Source organism: Dipodomys spectabilis, unplaced genomic scaffold (assembly GCF_019054845.1).
Source record: "Dipodomys spectabilis isolate Male_0828 unplaced genomic scaffold, ASM1905484v1 ptg000069l, whole genome shotgun sequence".
In the NCBI taxonomy this organism is placed as follows: Eukaryota; Metazoa; Chordata; class Mammalia; order Rodentia; family Heteromyidae; genus Dipodomys; species Dipodomys spectabilis.
In genome coordinates, this window is record NW_024870746.1 from 11,249,305 (window position 1) to 11,269,779 (window position 20,475).

Genomic DNA, 20,475 nt, shown 5'->3' on the forward strand with positions numbered 1-20,475 from the left:
CACGCGCGCGCGTGTGCGTGTGGTGTGCTGCCGCCAGGCGACTTGCGCCCCGACAGGTGCAAGCGCGCCGGCTTCCCATTGGTCGCGGCGGCAGCCGCGGCAGCGGAGGCGGGCCCCCGTCCCACTCCCCGCCCTCACCGATCCGTCCCCCCCTCCCCTCGCCCTCCCGGGGCGCAGCTCCCGCAAGATCGGTGGAGGCGCGTGCCGGCCTCTGCGCGCTCCCTCGTTTGTTCCCTCCCCCTTTCCGCGCCGCCGCGCGCGCGCGCCCAAGAATCCAGGTAGCGGGCGCGCGGGCGCCTCCCCGGGGGCGCGCGGCCGGGACGCCGTCCTCTCTCCCTCCTCTCCCCTCCCCTCCATCCCTCCGCTCCCTGCACCCCTGCTCCCGCTCGAGGGAGCCTGGGGAGGGAGCGCGCGGCGGGCGGGGGCAGCTGGAGCCGGGCGCCGCGGCCGCCGCCGAGGCTTCTGTCTCGCTCGCTCGCTCGCTCGGTCGCTCGGTCGCTGGCTCGCGCAGCGGCGGCGGCGGCGGCGGCGGCGGCAGAGGTCGCGCACAGATGCGGGTTAGCCCGGCGGGGGGAGGAGGCGGAGGAGGGAAGGGAGCTGCATGCATGAGACCCACAGGTAAGATCGAGAGCGCGGGGGGAAAGGGGCTTTCCACCCCGGGGAGGTGCGCGCAGGCCGGGCAGGGGCGCCGGGGGTCGGGGTGGGGGGGGGGAGTTGGCGCCTGCTTTTGCTCCCTCCCCCTCTCCCAGCGATCAATTTTTTTAATTAAAAAAAAAAATCATTTCCGAGCGCAGAGAAATTTCATTGGGGACTGGGGCAATAAGACCCTCCCGATCTCAGCGAAACCAGAGAAGTAGCTGGAGGGAACCGGTGCCCACACCGAGAGAGATTCCTCAGGAGTGAAATGTCTAGGCCCAGGGAAAAGTGTTCTCCCAGCCCCGAGGTGCTGGAAGGCTTTTAGACTTTGCAATCGTGGTCACTACCGGCGAATCCCGGGGACGGGCGCAGAGCCCTTGTGCGCTAACCCCTGCCCTCCCTCCCCTCCTCCACCTCTGCCGCACGCGCAGCATCCCACGGTGGCGGGTACTCCGTGTGCCCCGTGCGGGAGGTGGCGGGGTGGGATGGAGGGGGGGATCTCGCCGTGGGAAAGGGGGCGGGGGCCGCGCTGGGGAGAACCAGGATGGAGTCCTCGAAGCCGTGGCATGGGGTCCCCGGGCAGAGGAGGGAGAGCGTGGCCCCTGATACCCAGGGTAACCGGGTATGTCGTGTTCTGTTTCCTCCTGGTTGCAGACTCTTGCAAGCTGGATGCCCTCTGTGGATGAAAGATGTATCATGGAATGAACCCGAGCAATGGAGATGGATTTTTAGAGCAGCAGCAGCAGCAGCAGCAGCCTCAGTCCCCCCAGAGACTCTTGGCCGTGATCCTGTGGTTTCAGCTCGCGCTGTGCTTCGGCCCTGCACAGCTCACGGGTGGTGAGTGGCCCCGCTTTGGTGGAGGGCCCAGGATGGCCCAGCAGGGAGAGGAGTCTTAGCTACCAGGACGGCCCTACACCAGTCCCCCCACCACTATAAGTCCAGAGCGTAGGGGTGCCTGAGAACCTGAGAATCACAGTGTCCCAGCCTTCTTCAAAACCTCTGGAGTTGCCAGAAAATTCTTCTCTGGACCCTGCACAGGTTAACACATCTACCTTGCCCCAGGCACCCCACTAGTAGCCCAGGATGCCTTCTCTGAAGGAAGGACAAAATAAAGCCATCTTCACGTTGGCAGACAGTGAGGAGAGGGAAAGGGGGAAGAGAGGGGAAAGAGAGGAAGAGAGAGGGAGAGAGAAAAAGAGAAAGTTTGCGAATTATCCATGAATGTGAAGGTTTCAAAGCATGGCCAGACTGGCAGAAGAAGGGTTCATTTTAAAGTTAACTTTCTCTTTCTTGGAGGTTGTGTGTTCATGTCTGAGCTTGTTGGGGGTAAGGAGAGAGGTTTTCCTTCAGGTGTGTTTCTGGAAGATGTCTTAGCTCACTGGGGTCTGACTTACAGAGGGTGGGGGTGGGAGAATCAAATCAAGTACTTTTTTATAAAGTGGAAGTTAGCTGAAATAAAATTGATAGTCTGTCGGTGGCTAATCTATAATACTTGACTGTGAAGGAGAGAGTTATCTTTTGGTTATGTTGAAGATTGGTGGAGTTCCTGTCTGAATGTCTTGACAAGGCTGTCCTTAATTCCTGCCCATTCCAAATTGTCTTTGAGAGCTTGTTGATGTGAACTAAAGAGTTAAGAGACAACATTGTGTTCCCAGCGCTGAAATACTGTTAGGATACAAACTATCATTCATTGAGAATAAACATTGCTTGGTATAAATAAACCATTTTTGTGTTTGAAAATATTCTGTTTGGGAGATTCTGAAGTCAAAGATGGAAAAAAAAAAGAGTGAATGATTAGAAAAAGTGGAGGGAAGAGAATAACAAGTTAGGCCTTAACTACAGTAATCAATAACTCAGGCATTCTGCTTAGACATCTGAAAGATGCCTAGGGCATGAAAGTGTTGGTTGTGATGTGCAAATCTGTTAGAAATAGGGAGAAAACACTCACTTTGGGTGAGGAGACAGGGTTTTCTGTTTGTTTGCTTAGCAAAGTAACTTTCTGGTGCTTTATTTATTTTTTTAAATAAGAATATCTCTGAGGCAGGTATCTTTTTATAGAGAACAAGGTCAAATGGGAGGCCTGGCCAGCATCTGCGTGGCCTATCAGAGACTCTATGCCTCCTCCGGTATTAAGTTTCTCCAGCAAGTGAGCATCCATGGGCAGTATAGTGAGCAGCAGGCCTCTTCCTCCCCTTTTCTCATACCTTTTAGTTCTTGTTCCCTTTCCCTCCAATCAGATCCATAAGATTTTCCATATTCCTGGTCCTTGTCTCTCATGTAGATGCCAGATGGGTTAATCTGAGTTCATCTATATGTCTGGACTGTTCTTAGATGTATGATATCTGAGCAAAGCCTGAATTTAAAGGCTCTGGTCTTGTATCTGCCTGTTTGTACTTTCAAAGCTTCCTCATACTCAGTATGTCCTCTTGGACTCACCTGTCTTTTGTGAAGTCCATACATTGTGTCATTTTCCATCCCTTCACTGAGGAAAATACGCCAAGCAAAATGATCCAGAGTCTCAGCAAAGAGGGTAGGAAAATGAGCTGCCTCACTTCCAGTGTTTTCCTTTTAGCTATCTAGACATGGCAGAAAGGCTAGTCATCAGCTTTGTTTGCTTCACCTTGAACTCTCTGGGCCGACACTGATTTCTAGAATATTTACCATTTCAGATTTCCTCTGTGAGTAAGCAGTGGAGAGTGATGGGAGACATCCTATGGAATTCACTAAACAGAGATTTTTCTCTTTCTTTCTTTTTTTCTTTTTTGAGAAGAAACACACATGGGGGGGGGGGTCCAGGATGACAGTACAAGTAAATGCATTTTAATTCTAATCTGTGCTGAGTTGGTGGTGTGGCTCAAGTGGAGGAGCACCTGGTTAGCAAGCACAAGGTCTTGAGTTCAAACCCCAGTACTGACATACACAGACATACATAGCCCCCCCTCTCCCCCAGTTACATCTGTGCTCCTAAAACTTTACTTTGCATCTAAATTACTGACATCTTTGTGAAAAGGCAGAGTCTGACCCAATTGGTTTGGGGATGGAGCCCGTGAGTCTGCATTTCTAATAAGCTCCCAGGTGAAGCACTTGTTTCTGGTGCGAAGATCACACTTCAATTAGCAGTGCTTGAAACTAAGGCATTCCTTACAGTAAGTTGCTGCTGGCTGCAGGCTTTCTGGCATCACTTTCAATTGCCAAATGCAAATGGTCTGCTAGGAGGTAGAAGTCTCACCTAGCATCTACCTGTAGGTGATACATAGCTGAAAATCAGCCTTTTCTTTTTTTTTTTTCAAATGCACAAGAAGGTGCATTTTTAATAGACACTGTTCTGAAATGTGGATTTTCATTTTTGATTGCTTTCAATGGGAAAGAAGCACCACAATAGAAAGACATAATAGTCTCAGCTAGGAGGAAAAAAGCTTATGCCCAACACAAGTATTACAGAAAAAGCCTGGACTAGAAAGAGAGAAATAGAGAAAATGATCAGACAAAGGAAAAGCGGGGAAAGAGCTCTCATCAAAACCAAAACATTTTGTTCTAGAAAGCCAGAGATCTAATTCAATTCATTGAGCCCTAGGAGAGCCTTCATAAGTCCCTTTTGGGTGACTCTCTTCAGGTTATCTTTTGTAAATGAGGAAGAAGGGTCCTCGTCTGGGGCTATTAAAATTCCATTTTAATAAATAAATCTGGTGTTGATACCAGATTTATACCAGGACAGAGCTTGTTGTTCCCAGAATCCACATGGAGCCTGATTTGGGCTGCTCTTCTTCCTTTGTCCCCTTCACTTTTGCAGAAGCCTGCTAGGTTTTGAGGGATTCCCAGAGCCCTCTCAGCCCTTTCTCTGAGCCCAGGCTCAGAGGAAGAGAGCCAGGAATTTGCTCTACAGGTTGTTCTTTGAAGATGAATTCCTGTATTATTATGAGCTCAGCGGGCTTTGCCACTTAATGCCTTTGGGGTCTTTGGCCTTGAGAGTGTGTTTCTTCATCTGTAAAATGAAGATGATGATGCTTAACTGATGGGGTTGGTGTGAGGGATGGAAAACACATAGGCATTCAGTAAAAAATTCAGCTAGAAGCAGGGAATAAGGGACCAAGACAATGTTCTAATCCATGAGGCCTTTGCTTTTATTCACTTAGTAAGCATTGGACTGTAGTATGTATGCAGTGTTCTCTTTGCCTGGTAGAATCTTCCTTCACTTTCCAGTTTTCACCCAAGGGACCCGTTCCCAACTCAAATGCCATGCTATATTTCATGTTTCCCTGGTCAGCCAATTCTCCCCTCACCTGGACACTGATTGCTCTTGGGTACAGCTTTCTGAGTACTGCAAACCCTCTGGGGAAAAGAGCTTCTGGACATGTTCATTTTTGTGTCCCGGTACCCAGTATAGCCTCTAACACATAGTTAGTGCTGTAGCTAATGTTAATTGAAAGCAAGCAAAAGAAAAGGACCCCGCATTACTGCCGCACCATTTAGAAAATAATCACTACTATTGAGTTACAGAAATTCAAACTTTCATTACAGTTGAGGCCACATCCAGTTTGATTGTCTATGATGATGGAGGAAAATCAGGAAAGGCTCCAGAGAAGGAGTCGGGTGGGGATGGGTGAGGCACCTCAGAAGCAGAGACACCTTGTGCAAAGGTGTAAGGGTGGTTATGGGATGGGACTGTTCAAGGAGCAGAAAATAGTCCCAATGCTCTAGAGTATAGTGTACTTGGAGGTAACCAGTGGGATAGAGGAACAAATAGGTCTGTGTCTTATTGTAAGTATTCTAGAAGCTCCAGTAAGGACCCTGAATGTCACACAGCATGCAGTCAGATCTTCTGAAGAGTTTAGAGCAGGAACTTAATATCCAGGCACTGTACATAGCTTCTTTCTCTGCTTACAAGTCTGGCTCTGGTCAGTCTCTCAGTCTAGTCTGCCGTCTCTGCACACCGTCACAGTTCGAATGTGGCTGAATCAAGTCCTTTGAGGCCTCCTTTGGGTCATGGAGCTGCAGCATCAAGCTGTGTGCCAGTAGGTAGGAATGGATTCTTTTGGAGTTATGGGCTGCTTTGTTAGATGCTAGTGTCTTAAAGAAAGAAAGAAAAAGTCTTAATGTCATACAGGGTTACATGTAAAATCCATAATTTCAGATTGCATATTACTCATTCTGCAAACAGGGTTCCAACTCTTGAGGGTTCTCATTTTTTTTCAGCAAAGCCTGCCTTAACATAAGGAGGTTGGAAACTCTTTTGATTTATCCACAGGGTGAAATTTGAAAGCTTTTGGGGGCAGAAGGATTTCATATAACAAGTAACGAGTCTCTCATCTCAGAGGCCTGAAGAGGCAAGTCAGAGACAATCAGTGGCTCTTTAATTCCTAAGTAATAATGAGTGTAGGTGAAGATCTCTCTCCAGGAAATATTGATTAGAAATGTGAAGAAAAGCACCTACTCTATTTGTGCTTGGTGAGTCGTTATCTCCAAAGCCCTCAAAAGGCCAAGGAGACCTGCCCTTTGTGGAAAGTTCTGGTACAGAACAAGAGCTTTGCATTCCTAATAGGACTGATAGAGTTCAAGTTCAGCCTCTGCCATTGATTGGCTATAAAGCTTAGGCAGTCTGCAGCACTTCTCTGTGACTCAGTTTCACTAACTTGACTCATATCACTAATATTCTTTGGTGTCAGAGTTTACAATAGTTCCTTCTTATCATTTTCCCCAGTTGCACTTACCACAGTTTCAGTTATCCGCTGTTATTGTGGTTGGAAAATAGGAGATTGGAAAATTCTACAAAGAGGTAATTCCTAAGCTTTAGATGGTGTGCTGTTCTGAGGTGCACAATGAACTCTTAAGAGCCCTGATCAGTCCCTCCTGCTTGGGTTTGTTCCTTTGACCAATGTACAATACAGCAAGGAGTTTTGAGATGACATTTGCATGATTTTCATTACAGTATCTTGTAATTTCATAACAGCCTATTGTATATTTTATTGTTTTCAATCTCTTATTGTGCCTAATTTATACAATAAACTATCATAGAGACATATCTGTGATAAACTCCACAGCTATCAGTAAATTTAGGAATAGCAATTTCTCTTTGGGCTGGAGTATTAATCTTAGGATTTTGGCATAAAACCAGGAAAACACATATAGCACAGTGCATGGGTTTTGGTGCTCTGCTTGGTTTCAGGAGGATGTTGGAACAATAAGAGGGACCTTTTAAGAGTTGGTGGCTCTAAAATCCAAGGCAAGCCACAAGTCTTTCTGTTCTACCTAGCCTTAAGTTTTCCTCTCTGTTGTATGCCTTAGTCATGTATGTGTTAAAGAGGATCCAGTTCTTTCTCCTGAGGAAACATCCAAGTAAGAGTTGGTTTCTTCTTAAAAGTGTAAACACAAAACGATTGCCTCCCCCACGGTATAACCCCTGTTCTCACTGTGTTTGATGTTGGTATAATTTGTGGAGGGGAAGGGAAAAAACAAATTGTTTAAATAGGGATACAGGTAGACCCATTGCAGCAATGAGATGCACAAGAGGTATTGTCAAAAAACGAACTTTAGAACTTTGGCATGGGGGAGATGCGGGGGCGGGGGGGGGGGGGGAGGGGGGATGGGAAGGGATGGGAAGGGGAAACAAAGGAGGAGGCAACAATGCTTGATAAGAAATGTACTCATTACCTTGGTCATGTAATTATAATCCCTCTGTATGGTATTTTCACAATTAAAAAAAAAAGGATTGCACAAATTTTGGGGGGTATAGGTTTTTAATTCCATTAAAAACTAATGCTACTTACTGATACAAATGAGGAAAGTGGGATTTCAGATTGCTTCTGCTGTTTATCCTTACCTTATTTTGAAGCTCATTTGGTGTTTGATCATTGAGATGACCACACGTTTAGACGTATGTCTAAAGAGGTCATTGGGATCATTGCTTCTGAAAGAAATAGGCAAAACAAGTAGACTTTCTAATTTATTTATATACACAGTCAAATTTTAAAGAAGTGCTATGTTCTCGTCCATTGGATACACCGTGTATTCATTCTCAAGAACAAGCCTTCAACTGTTGGTAACTGTGAAAGACTGGGAATAGATAGGATGAAGTTATGTGGTTTTTGTTTGTTTGTTTTGCCAGTCCTAGGGCTTGAACTCAGGGCCTGGGCATTGTCCCTGAGCTTCTTTTTGCTCAAGGCTACCACTCTACCAATTGAGCCTTAGTGCCACTTTCAGCTTTTTCTATTTATGTGTTACTGAAGAATTGAACCCAGGGCATCGTGCATACTAAGCAAGCAGTCTACCATTAAGCCACATTCCCAGCCCCAGGATGAAGTTTTAAAGTGTCCAATATCTGAGTGATTGATAGAAGTTTCTGAATCATTACTGATTCTAACTGCAAACATTTACAGAGTGCTTATACTGCTTTCATACTTAGATTTGTTAGCTTGTTTAATTTCTCACAATGACTGTGCAGGGCAGATGTTATTATTTAATGTTTACTTTGTAGAAGATGAACCCAAGGCCATTTTTGCACTGTTATCTGACTCACGCTGTCCTGTTCGTTAGAGTTTTTTTTTTAGTGTGCAAGGGCATGGCAATCCAAGATCCTAAACACATTTTTCTCCCATTCATCATACTTGACTCAAACCTATCTTTCGAAAGTTGGCCTTCCCAACCCTGATTTAAGGGAATTCTTTGGTGTTATTATAAAAAAAACATGAAAAAGCAGAAAACAAACCAGCAAATCACCAGCAAAATTCCAGGACAAAGCAAAGGTCAGAGTGCCTGAACCTTGGGCTCATGATTGGAGAAAGGAAGGACCCAGAAACCTGTGAGCCTGTCCTTGTGGGCTGTTTGAGGAGGGTGGTCAGAAGGGACATCTAGGATGCTTACCTGCTCAGCTAGAATAAGCATGAATGAACAGAAGGCTGATCTCTGTGGTCCCCTTCTAGTGACCCTCTTCCCCACTCTCCACATCTGTGATTCTTTGAAAAGTTTGTTGCTCTCAATGGGACAGCTTTCCTTGGACTGGCTATTTTTCATGTAATTTGTCCAAGCACTAAATGACACCTTAGCTAATATATGCTCAGAGTATTATAGCTTGTCAGGAGTTTCTGAACCGTGTAAAGCAGAAGATTTTAACTATCTTCCTCTTGTTTATTTTCTACATTTCAAGAGACATTGACATTGAGGTTGCTCTTCTAGGTTTCATTATTGGTTAGACAAACCTAGTTTAGGAGCCAGGCCTTTTTTTTTTTTTTTTTTTGGGTCCGGTCGTGGGGCCTGAACTCTGGGCCTGGGCGCTGTCCCTCAGCTCTTCAGCTCAAGGCTAGCGCTCTACCCCTTGAGCCACAGCGCCACTTCCGGCTTTTTTCTTTTTGCTTATGTGGTGCTGAGGAATCGAACCCAGGGCCTCAGGCATGCAAGGCAAGCACTCTACCACTGAGCCACCTTCCCAGCCCAAGGAGCCAGGCCTTTTGACTAGGGCTTAAGGCTATTTTTTTCAATATAGTGTCAATGATAATCTAGTTAGTATATACAAAAAAAGTAAGGGAAAAATGATATCTGAGCCTGAGTACAAATTCCTCCCAAAAAATTAACTTTGAAATAGGAATAAAATATGATAGTTTGAGCCAGGCACTGAGGGCTCATACCTGTAATCCTAGCTACTCAGGAGGCTGAGATCTGAGGATCCTAGTTTGAAGACGGCAGAAAAGTTTGAGAGACTTATCTCCAATTAACCGCCAAAAAGCTGGAAGTATAAATGTGGCTCAACTGAGTGAATATGCCAAGCAAGAGCATGAGGCCCTGATTCAAGCCCTAGTACTATCTCTCTTTCTCTCTCTCCTCTGGTCAAGAAATGTGAGTCTCATTCTGCTATCTGGGAAGGCATATTGGATTACATGATGTTGTACATTAGGGAAGAATTTGGCTCAAAATTTCTTCTTTATAGAAAAGATGGCTGTGTTAGTCTGAGAAAAGAAATTGTCTACTCTAGAAGAAGAACAAACAGAAGTAATTAAATGAGTTGTTCACAAACTGAAATTAAAGTGCATTTCAAAATAGCTTCTTAATTGGGAATATCATAATTGCTTTATCAATCTTAAACAAGGTAAACAGGGAACATCAGAAAAGTCAGACAAAAACAATCCTTGACATGATTTGGAAATAGCATTAAGCTTGGAGCACCACAGTGAGCGAGCCTCTCTCGATTCCTCTGTAGACAGCAAGCACACCCACGCCCTGCAGGCCAGGGACGCTAGAATAGAACCTATGTGACCCTATCTGTGGGTCTGTGCTCAGACTCTAGTAATGGAGTTTGGTTTGTAGAAGTGAAAGGAATTGCAGAGCCCAGTACACTTGATCAGTGATCATCATTATTCCAATACATTGAGCTTTTCAAGAGAGGATGAATTAGAGCGAGGCTGCCTGGATATGAAGGCTCCTTCTGGCTATCTCTTCTGTTTCTATTAGGAATTGGTACCTTTTATCTCCTGGTGTTTCTAGTGTGGAAGAAGAGCTGTACAAGGAAGGTCACTTAGACACTCTATGTGTTGTTTTTTTTTTCTTTTTGAGAGCAACAAAATACAAAAAGACCTTATTTCTTGGATCTGGTTTCATTTATAAAAGATATATGTGGTTGAATTGAGTGAGATAGTAAGAGGAAGGTTCTTTTAAGGAAAGAAAATCTTTCCTTACTTTGGGTATTTAGGTGTTCACAAAACACTGTTACTGGTGTAGGCCTTCAGATTCACATTTTCAGCATGGAGAAGAATTCTTTGGACTTTAGGCACTTAGAAGATTCTGTTTTTCTCCATTAGACAAACAAGAGCTACTTGTTTTGGAGAAATTTGATAGGCTTTGAGGGTTAATCTTATAGGAGGTTCTCTTTTGGCCTTTTAGTTGGATTCTATTTACTTAAGTCTGAATCTCAACATTAGTATCAATCCCAAATTAACGAGGATTTTTTGAGAGGGGGGGAGTTGAGGAGGGAGACACACCTGAAGATTTAGATTAGGTTTTGGTAGCATAAACTAAATACAGGGGCTTCCTCTGTATTTAACTCATACTTAAATACAATGGAGAAATAATATTTTAGAAACTTGCAGTTCATCTGAGTTAGAACAGTAGTGTTTTGAATTGCTAAGGGGTCTTTAAAAAGCATCCCCAGATTTTTTCCTTTTAGGTTGCAAATAGTCCAGATTGTTCCCTTTCATCTTTCAATGGGAGATGTTTGTTTACTCTGTGTGTGTGTGTGTGTGTGTGTGTGTGTGTGTGTGTGTGCGCGCATGCATGCCCGTGTGCTTGCACACGCCAGTACTGGAGCATGAACTCAGGGCCTGGGAAGTGCCCTTCACTTTCTCACTTAACACTGGCTCTGGACCATGGTTAGTTGGAAGTAAGAGTTTCAGAGATTTTGCTGTGTGGCTGGCTTTGAACTGTGATCCTAGACCTTATCTTCCTGAGTAACTATGATTATAGATATGAGCCATCAGGTCCTGGCTTCCATTTACTTTTTTCTCCCCTCAAGGATTGTGCTTTACACTTGAGTCACAGTTCCACTTCTGGAATTTTGATTTTTGATAGTTAATTGGAGTTAAGAATCTCATAGTCTTTCCCTTCCCAGGCTGGCTTTGAACCACGGTCTTCACATCTCAGCCTCCTGAGCAGGTAGGATGTACAGGTGCGAGCCACCAATTATTTACTTTAAATAATTATTGTATGCCTATTTTCAGTTCTTGCAACAAAGACCTAGAGAGGCCTAGAACCTTAAAGAAAATACTCGGGGTTCCTTGCTAAAGTTACAAAGGCAGAGGGATGGTAAAAAGTGTTGCCTTAGTTTCACTAACTGTGAAAGGGAAATTATCCATCTACCTGAAAGGAAAATAATCTGTTACTTCCCCTTGTTGTTATGGAAGTCAAACCCAGAAAGTCAAATAGAGCAAAGAACCACAACTATCTGAGGGATCACTTTCATTCAGGAAAAAACTGACAATGCTTACTACATTCACTATTCCAGGTTTACCTCCTCAAGAGCTTCCTTTGTCCTGAGGGCATATAGCATAATACATACCTAACAATACACAGAGGCACAGGCCAAGAGAAACATGTGTCAAAGGCATTTATTCACTGGGTAGCCACTGAGCCTCGACCCCGACAGTCCCATAGAGCTAATTGTCATGATATGGTACAGTAGCTTCTATAGTGGAGATTTATCTTGGAGACTCTGGGGAGGGGAAAGGAGTAGGGGAAAAGCTTTCTAAAGATGCTTGAGCCAAGTCTTGATCGATAAAATAATTTTCTAGGCAGAGGTGTTGGGAGGTGATTTTTTTTTTTTCCAAGAGAAAAGATAGCGTGACCAGAGACTCAGAATGAGAAAGAGTATGTACTGAAAACAAGGAATTGCTCAGGGCAGGCAACCTTAGAAAAGGGGAAAATGGGGAAAAGACAAGGGAAGAGTTGTGGGTGGGCAGGCTGAACTCACATGCCCCGCTAACTACAATGCTTAGGAACTTGAACATTCCCTATGCCCCTAAAGGGGAACCTGCAAAATATATCTTTCAAGACCTGACAAGATCAGGTCTTTTTGTTTTAAAAGTTATTTTTTTTAGTAGTGTGGGAGCTGAAGAAGTTGAGAGACCTTTGCTTATTAAATATTTATTGTGTATCTATCAGAGACGAGGTGGAGGATACAAGGGGAAACAAAGCTCTGCCTGGCAAAAATTGATAGTGTCTGGGGGCCCAGTTGGGAAACAATGGCGTAGATCCAGGAGGGACATGACAAGGGCTTTAACTAGAAAGGAATAAATGGAGGTAAAAGATGCAAAGTGGGAGAATTAACAGCATTGGCAGCTGGCTAGATGTAGGGATGGCTGAAGAGGAAGAGCCATTCACGGAGCCTGGCAGTGTTGTTTGGAGGAGAAGCTAATGATTTCATTCTGGATGAGGAGGCCGTGTTGTTGCCTGCAGGACATCTATTTGGACGCCATCTGTCCACCTAGAAGTTGAAAATTCCGTTTGGTTCTCAGGAGAGAGATCAAGGGTAGAGATGAAGATGTGTGTGTCCTCTACATTGAGAGGATTGTGAGAGCCATTGGCGGGGCTGGGCTTTCCCAGGAAGGGAGTATGAAATGAGCACAGAGGGGAGGTTGAGGATGGACCCCAGGAGATAGGTGCATTTAGTGTCAAGATAGAGGCTGAGGAGGGCTGGGAAGGTGGCTCAGTGGTAGAGCACTTGCCTTGCATGCATGAGGCCCTGGGTTCGATTCCTCAGCACCAGATAAGCAGAAAAAATTCTTAAAAAAAGTCGGAAGTGGCGCTGTGGCTCAAGTGGTAGAGTGCTAGCCTTGAGCTGAAGAGCTGAGGGACAGCGCCCAGGCCCAGAGTTTAGTCCCCACAACCGGACCCAAAAAATATAGAGGCTGAGGATATGTGCTGCTAATCAGCAGTGGCATTCCATCCTGTGACACTTGAATCCAGGGCCTGTTCCTTAGCTTTTTTTTAAACTCTAGATTAGAGCTCTACCGCTTGAGCCACAGCTCCGCTTCTAGCATTCTGGTGGTTAATTGGAGATAACAGGCTCATGAACTTTCCTCTCAGGGCTGTCTTCAAACTGAGACCCTCAGATCTCAGCATCCTGAATAGCTAGTATTACAGGTATGAGCTACTGGTCCCCTCCCCCCAAATTTTTGTCCATAACTTAATGCTGGCCTCGTGATTGCTCTTCCTATTTGGGGGCTGGGAGGCTTACTTTTATGTTATCATTAGGTTAATGTTTACATGATCCCAATTCTGGATTCTTATACCAGCTGGGCAAGAAAATCAACGGGGTTAGAAGGGAGAAGAGCTGTACATAGGGAAGTGGATCAATGGAGAAGACTTGGAATATGTCCTAGTCTTTGGTGGGAAGACAAAGCTAAGAGAAGAACTGGGGCTTAACAGGATTACAAGGTGTCTCTTGTCCTGTATCCTAACTGCAGTACTGGTGGTAGGGCTTCATCTCCCTGTCATCTGTCTCTCTGGGGCACTGAACTTGTTTAGTTGCTTAGTGCTCTTGACACAATTCCTTCCTGTATAGATCCTTCAGCAGCCCTGTTCTCATGTCCTTCAAAGATTCAGCCTTCCCAGGCTGTCACTTCATCTTTAAAGGTACACAGTTGTCAGAGAGATTCCCCCTGTCACCCCGCCCCCTGTGACCTGCTTTGCCACCTCTGAAGTGAGTCACCTGACCTCTCCATGCTTTGGTTTCTTCCTCTGTAATTCAGGGGCAATAAGGCCAGTTCCTCCAGCTCATGGGGGCACGGGATGCACCATTGTACAGGAGGCAGTGTCAGAAGGCATTTGATAAACATGCATCTGAGTGATTACTGCCTGTCTGGAGGGGCGGCATCGCTCTACTGTGCCGAGGGCCGTTTTTGCCTTTCACCTCCCTAAGTCCAAAGAGAGGGCGAGGGCTGCTCTACACAGTGTGTAAATTTGTGCCCACATGGGGGTTCTGACCCTGTGAAAGCTCATTTTATGAGGACATGATGTCTGGCGGCTGGAGGAGCTGATTTTGCTGCAACATGGGTTATGCTAGTCTGTGCTGCTGGCGCCTTTGGCGAATAGTCACATCTGGAGATGGAGAAGGTCCTTGTTCTGTTGAGAGAATCTTCTCCATGGCTGTTGGCCCAAGCCCAGTGGGCTCTTTTTGTATGCTCACAGAAGCCTCAAGGGAAAAAAAAGAAATTAGACATGTGAAGCAGGCGAGTAATTCATTATAAGTGCTTCAAAGGTTCTGCGCGGGAGGAAGCTGCTCTCATGTCCCTCATTCTGCCTCTCCCTTCTCCAGCGTGGGGTTTCTGTTGCTGGATGCCCGTGAACACGAAGGCTCAGCCTCTGTGGGCTGAGGGAGGACCAAGGGATGAATCAAGAGTTTGCCTTGAGATCTAGGAGATCTCTAAGTGCTTATCTCTGTGGAAAGCTCTCTCTCACCTCCAGCTGCACACTTGCCATCTCTGACTCTTGGGAAGCTTCTTTATAGCTTCCTAAGTAGGATGTTGCTTCTGGTCATTTGTGGGGATTCTTAGTGCTTTGCAGGAAGGACAGGTAATTCTCTGTGCTCCCATATTAGAGCCCTTTAGGAAAGCTGCCTTTTCCGAGGGCATCTCACTGCAGCCTTGGCTTAGCCATCAGACCTTTGCCATGTATAGGCTCCTGCAATGCTAGGGTCTTATTTTGGGAAGGGTTCCTTCAAATGCAACCAGATCAGTTGGCTTTGAATTACTAGCGGAGGGTCTTACATGGTTTTATGAGGTAGCAAGGCATTTATCTATCCCCTTAAGAGTGGCTTTGCTGAAAATCTGCCGCTGTCTCTTTCATTTACATGGAAATGAGCCCAAAGAGCTTTTGCCCTTTGTCATCTAGAGATGAAGGAAGACCTAGTTATGCAGGAGCTCCCAAAATGAAACCCAGGGTGTCTGAAAGGGCCCCATCTCTGAAGAAGTTACCTCTGCATGCTTGGTGGGGAACTGCAGCTGCACACAGGGGCAGAATTCTGTTACTCTGTTGTTGCTGCTGCTGTTAAAAATTGTTCTTTCCCAGTTCCCTCCATGCAATGTAGTTACCAGGGGCTCTAAGCAAAAGCAGAGCCTGCTACTGGTCCATGTCTTCGTGGTGCTGTATGGCTTGTGTCCCTTTCACCTCCTACATGCCTTGGGCTTCTAATACTTGGCATTTTCTTTAACTCCTGCAGTGTTGATGTTACTAAACTGGGTCATGTTCTCGGTAATATGGCATAAGCTAACTTGAATGGAAATGCAAACGAGTGTACCAGGCCCGTTTCTTCTGGGGCCCTGAATTTACATGGAAATGATTTTTTTTTGGAACCATTGTGGGATTAAGGTGCACATGCTCTCCTAAACTTGGAAAGCAAGATGGCCACATACTCGTGCAAGAATTGTAAAAGAAAGGATATGCTTTAAGGATGGTTCATGACCTAAGAAAGCTAGAGTGGTGCAAAAGTCAAAGTAGCCCTGCTGAACTCACTCATTGTCTCTGTCCCGGGGCTGGGCACCCTTTCCCCCAGGAGCATTCACTTTCTACCTTCAGGATCCTTCCCCTCTCCTCCACATACTTCCATCTCTCTTTTGTAGTATTTCAGAGAGCCTTTGGCTTCTCCAGTTCCCCCAAATCTCTCTGTTTCCAGAGCTCCATGATTGTAATGTTCAGGGGGGTCTGAGAACTCCCCAAAGTGACATGTAGTTCCTGGAGGGCGATCACTAGCCTTTCCCTCCTTTTTCCTCTCAAAGCATTGCACACATGCATAGACCTAGTCAAGTTGCCCTAGCTTGTTCAGATCGAAAGGACTCCAGAACCAGGTTCAATGTCCCCGTTGTTGATATCTGACTTGAACCTTGACCCTCCCTTGTGAGTGGCAACATGGTGGTTATAGACTTTTGAGCATGTTTTAAACATGGCTTTGTGTCCATAAGGATGGGAAAGTGAGTTGTTTTTATTTTTCAGCTTCTTACCTTCATTTGTTCCTACACTTAACAAGAATTCATTGGCTATTTACTATGTGCAAAGACTGCATTTGGTACTAGAATTAGAAATATGAATACTATAAACATTGTTCCTCTAGGGGCTCCAGTCTAAATAACAAAATGCTATGGACTGGGCAGCTTAAACATCAGACAACAGTTATCTTATGATTCTGGAGGCTGAAAGTCCATGATCAAGATATTGGTAGAGATAGGTTCTGGTGAGGATTCTCTTCCTGGTTTGCAGAAAGTTGTCTTCACTCTGTGTTCTTACATGGCCTTTTTCTTGGTGTGGGCGCTGGCTGAGAGGAGGCAGGCAGGAGAGAGATCATTTCTGGTGTATCGTCTAATAAGAGTCATTAGACCTATCAGATTAGGGCCCAAACTTAATTTAACCTTTATTACTTCCTATTGGCCCTTTTTCTACATAGAGTCACATTGGAGCCAAGACTTCAACGTACAGATAAGGGGTAAAGGGAGGTTGCATTTCAGTTCTCAACAGATACTAAAGGAAGATGCATGTTAATTATAGTGAACAGCTGCTATGAGAATGCAGAGTTCTTGTCTCAGTCAGGGGAAATCGGAGAAGGCTTCCAGGAGGAAAGTACTCCAGAAGGAAGCATAGTAATTGGTGAAGAAGGAGAAGGAGGAGAAATATGAGCAGCGCTGTGGTCTCATGAAGCTGCTTGTGTTTATATGTGCTGGTAGTACACACCATTCATTTACCTATTAATTTATGTCACTGAGTCATTCGCCAAATGTGTCATAAGCTTTGCTGTGTTGGTCGGCACTGAGGCAGAAGCTCACATTGCAGAGTTTCCCAAATTACAGGGCTACAATGTTTGCTCTAACCTAATCAACCTACTGCTAGACACTCACATTATTTGATTACAGCTGCTGGCCACTAAAAATCAATTGTAAATGGCTCCTCAGGCCATGCCGTGGGGCTACTTCTGGTATAGGTCAGGTAAATATTGAATTATTATGAGAACTTAGCCTGTGGAGAAGTGATTGGTTAATAGCTGTGGTAATAGGTGGCTGTCTCAGGTTGTACTGGAAACTTTTTATCTTTTACTTAACATTGTAAGTTTGTCTTTTATGGGGCATTTTCTTTTCTCTCCAAGTCAACATAGTTCCTTTGCTCTTTCCTTCTTTTTGTGATGCTTTAAATAAATGGGAATATCAGAATGCATTATATGTTTGGATTGGGCTGTGGGGCAATCGAAGGCACCTAAGCGTTTGTGACAACTACAGCCCATGTATTTAATGAAGGCTTTTGCAGACTGATGGGCAGGGCAGCAGCTGGGTCAATGTCCACCCCTTGCTGACAAGTGCATCCTAGAGGTTCTTAGCCTTGTGACATGGACCAGCTGCCATACCTCCTTAAACCATCTCCAGCCCCACCCATAGCCATAAATGAATACCTAAAAAGGGTATCTAGTTTCCAACAGACTTTTACCTAGGTTCATTAACCCACAAAGGGCTGAAAAAAGGAATGACAAGTTTAGAATGGACTGCTTTGAATGAGGCTGTGGCTAAGCTACTAGAGAGATCATCCAGGAAAGAAAATAGTTTCTGAGATATTGGGAAGTGATTTATTTAGTTTTCTGCTTGTGATTACTTTCCTTTGGAGGTTTTGACCTGAGTCACCTTTGGGCTTTGGTTCATGGTGTGCTGGGGAAAAAGGGTTAGAGAGGAAAAGCCACCGGAACCATCAGAGCTGCTCCTTTCCTGACAATCGCAAACATTGCAATCTAAAACCCCTCCGCCCTGCAGCAGTTTCTGTGTAAATATTCAAGGAATAGGTAGGTACAGAACAGGTGGAGCATCTGCAGGTGTGTCTGGAACCTCTGTTATATGCAAGGCACTGTGGGAGTGAGGATGAGAGTCTGGAATGAATGATAGGCAGAAGCCGGCAGCCGGAGTTTATGGGAAATTATGAAGGGAAATAGTCATCTTTATATTTTCCCCCTGAAAATGTAGACAGAATGAGAAATATCCCAATAAACAGGCAAAAGCGATGCTTTTGTCTAGGTTATCTCTGTCATTCAGCATGCTGCGGTGACATATTGAGGCATTACAGACTTTACAACTGTGATTATGCAGTTTCCACTGTTATAAACGGACAGTTTAGTTGCATATGAAAGAAATTATTTTTCTGTTCCGTAATGAATATTAGAAACATAATAAATATTTCTTCCTAGTGTAGACCTGGACTTCAGTTTGAAGTTGTAGAGCAGAAATGGTCTGAAGTCATCTTCATAGTGGTGAAAACAGGGGAAGGAGCTGGTTTCATAGCTGCTTCCTGTCAGAGCAGGACCTGGAAGCCTGGCATCTTTGCCATAAACAGGGGTACCTTCTTTCTCAAAACTATGGATTGTAACAGGACTTACCTCTGAAATCCTGTGGATTAAATGAGATGATGCAAGGAAAAGCATTTATGTCTAGGCCTAGCCCAGAACACAAGCTCTGTGAATTCTAACCATCTCCTTGCCATGTATGGATCTTATTCTTTACGACTTTATTTAAACTCTTCATGAATGGGTAATGTATATCATATGCCTCTGAGCTGCCAAGAACTTCTGTTAATTTTCTTCCAACACAGTGCCCTTCTTCTGGCTTCTTGTCCACTAGTTGTAGAAGATGCTCAGAGAAGCCTTACACTTTTTTTGTGTGTGTGCAGAATTTCAATTTAAGGTTGCCCTTCACACTCTACCTCTCTGGTAAATCTGTTTCTGTTTGCTCCTCTGTCCCTCGTTTATGTGTCAGTCATAGTCTCCCTTGGTAGCTGCTCTCTAGTTCCCCTTAGTCTTGGCCGAGAGGAATTAGGTGTGCCCAAGCATTTTGATAAGCCCAAGGCTGATGTGAGAAGTCCTCTCTACATCATCGAGAACTCTGCTTCCATCAGAGCACTGGGTGTTCTGAGTAGTGCTGCTTGTTGCATATAGAAGGCTAAACTATGGTCTTGATCATTTGCAAAAGAGCTCAAATCTGCCTCCCCTGATTGGTTAACTACAAGGGCATTTATAGGAACCAGCCAGGGAGAAGCTGCTTGTTGATTGGATGGCACGGAGTTGCAGCGTTTTCTTGCACACTGTTGATGGTCCCCATGCCTCTTCATAGGCCACTTGTTCTTTTTTTTTGGGGGGGGGGGGGGACGGGAGGGTGATCCATGCCTTTGAATTTGTGATGTCCAAAGGTCATTGTCTAGACAAGCAGGCTTCTGAACATTTCCATTCTTGTATATCGTGGTCCAGACCACTCTTGAGTAGATTCTGGAAATGTTTCTTGAAGTGCTTTGTTGCTTAAGGAATTTGTGTCTCCCTGGATCCAGGCCTTAGCTCCAAGGTATGGAGACTCAAACTCCTGGGACCTTTTCTGGGGAACTCTGATGAGTGTTTTATAAACACTTCTAAGTATGAGTTGTTTCCACTGAGCTGGACTTGCTCCCAAGGAAACGCAAGAACATACTAAGGGGAAGATACCTATATGCTCAGAATTTCACAGTCATAGGCAGAAACTGAGTATTCACCAGGCCTTATCTTAGTAGAAATCATCAAAGCCAATCCATATGCAAAACTAGCAGGGAACAATTATAATTTATGGCAGAATATTAATTCAACATGGAACATATTTTCTGTTGATGGTGGTGCTTGAACTCAGGGCCTGAGTGCTGTCCCTGAACTTTTTCACTCAAAGCTAGTGCTCTACAGCACTTTGAATTACAATGCCACTTCTAGTTTTCTGGTGGTTAATTGTAGATAAGAGTCTCATGGACTTTCCTGCCTGGTCCGGCTTTGAACTGTGATCTTCAGATCTCAGCCTCCTGAGTAGCTAGGATTACAGGCATGAGCCTCTGGCACCTGGATTGAACATATTTTTTTTAAGTGGGGAAATGATACTTGTCATGCTTAATATCTTGTAACCAAGCATTTTGAAAGTTGTAAGTTTGAAAATGTTTCTGTTGCTAGTACAATTGGCCGTCTGTTTCTGTGGGTCCCGTAACCACAGGTTCAATCAACTGTGGATTAAAACTATTTGAAAATATTTTTTCTTGGCATTATTCTATAAACAATACAGTATAAGAACTAGTTACATAGCACTTACATTGTATCAAATGTTCTCAGTAACCTTACAAATACTATGTCATTTTGTTTAAGTACTTGAGCATTGGAGATTTTGGTATCTGGGTGAGAAGATAGACTTGAAACACCCCCTTCCTCCCCCCTCCCCCCACCACAAACAGAGAGACACACCTGACTCCTCCTCTACCCATGGAGAATAAAGGATAGTTTTATGTTAGCAAGACTATTAACTCATTCCAACAGAAATTGAAATAAGAAAAAAGAAATCA

The 20,475-nt window shown here is 44.7% G+C and overlaps 1 protein-coding gene across 2 annotated transcripts in view; it reads left to right on the top strand.

Annotated features, from left to right (window-relative positions):
* Nucleotides 1-503: 503 nt before the first annotated feature.
* Nucleotides 504-20,475, top strand: part of Susd4 (sushi domain containing 4) — a 110,671-nt gene continuing 90,699 nt past the window's right edge. For both annotated transcript variants that reach the window (XM_042681877.1, XM_042681878.1), the window contains exons 1-2: nt 504-618; nt 1,291-1,473. In XM_042681877.1, coding sequence (XP_042537811.1) covers nt 1,326-1,473 — 148 coding nt within the window. In that variant the 5' untranslated portion in view covers nt 504-618; nt 1,291-1,325. The remainder of the gene's footprint in view (nt 619-1,290; nt 1,474-20,475) is intronic.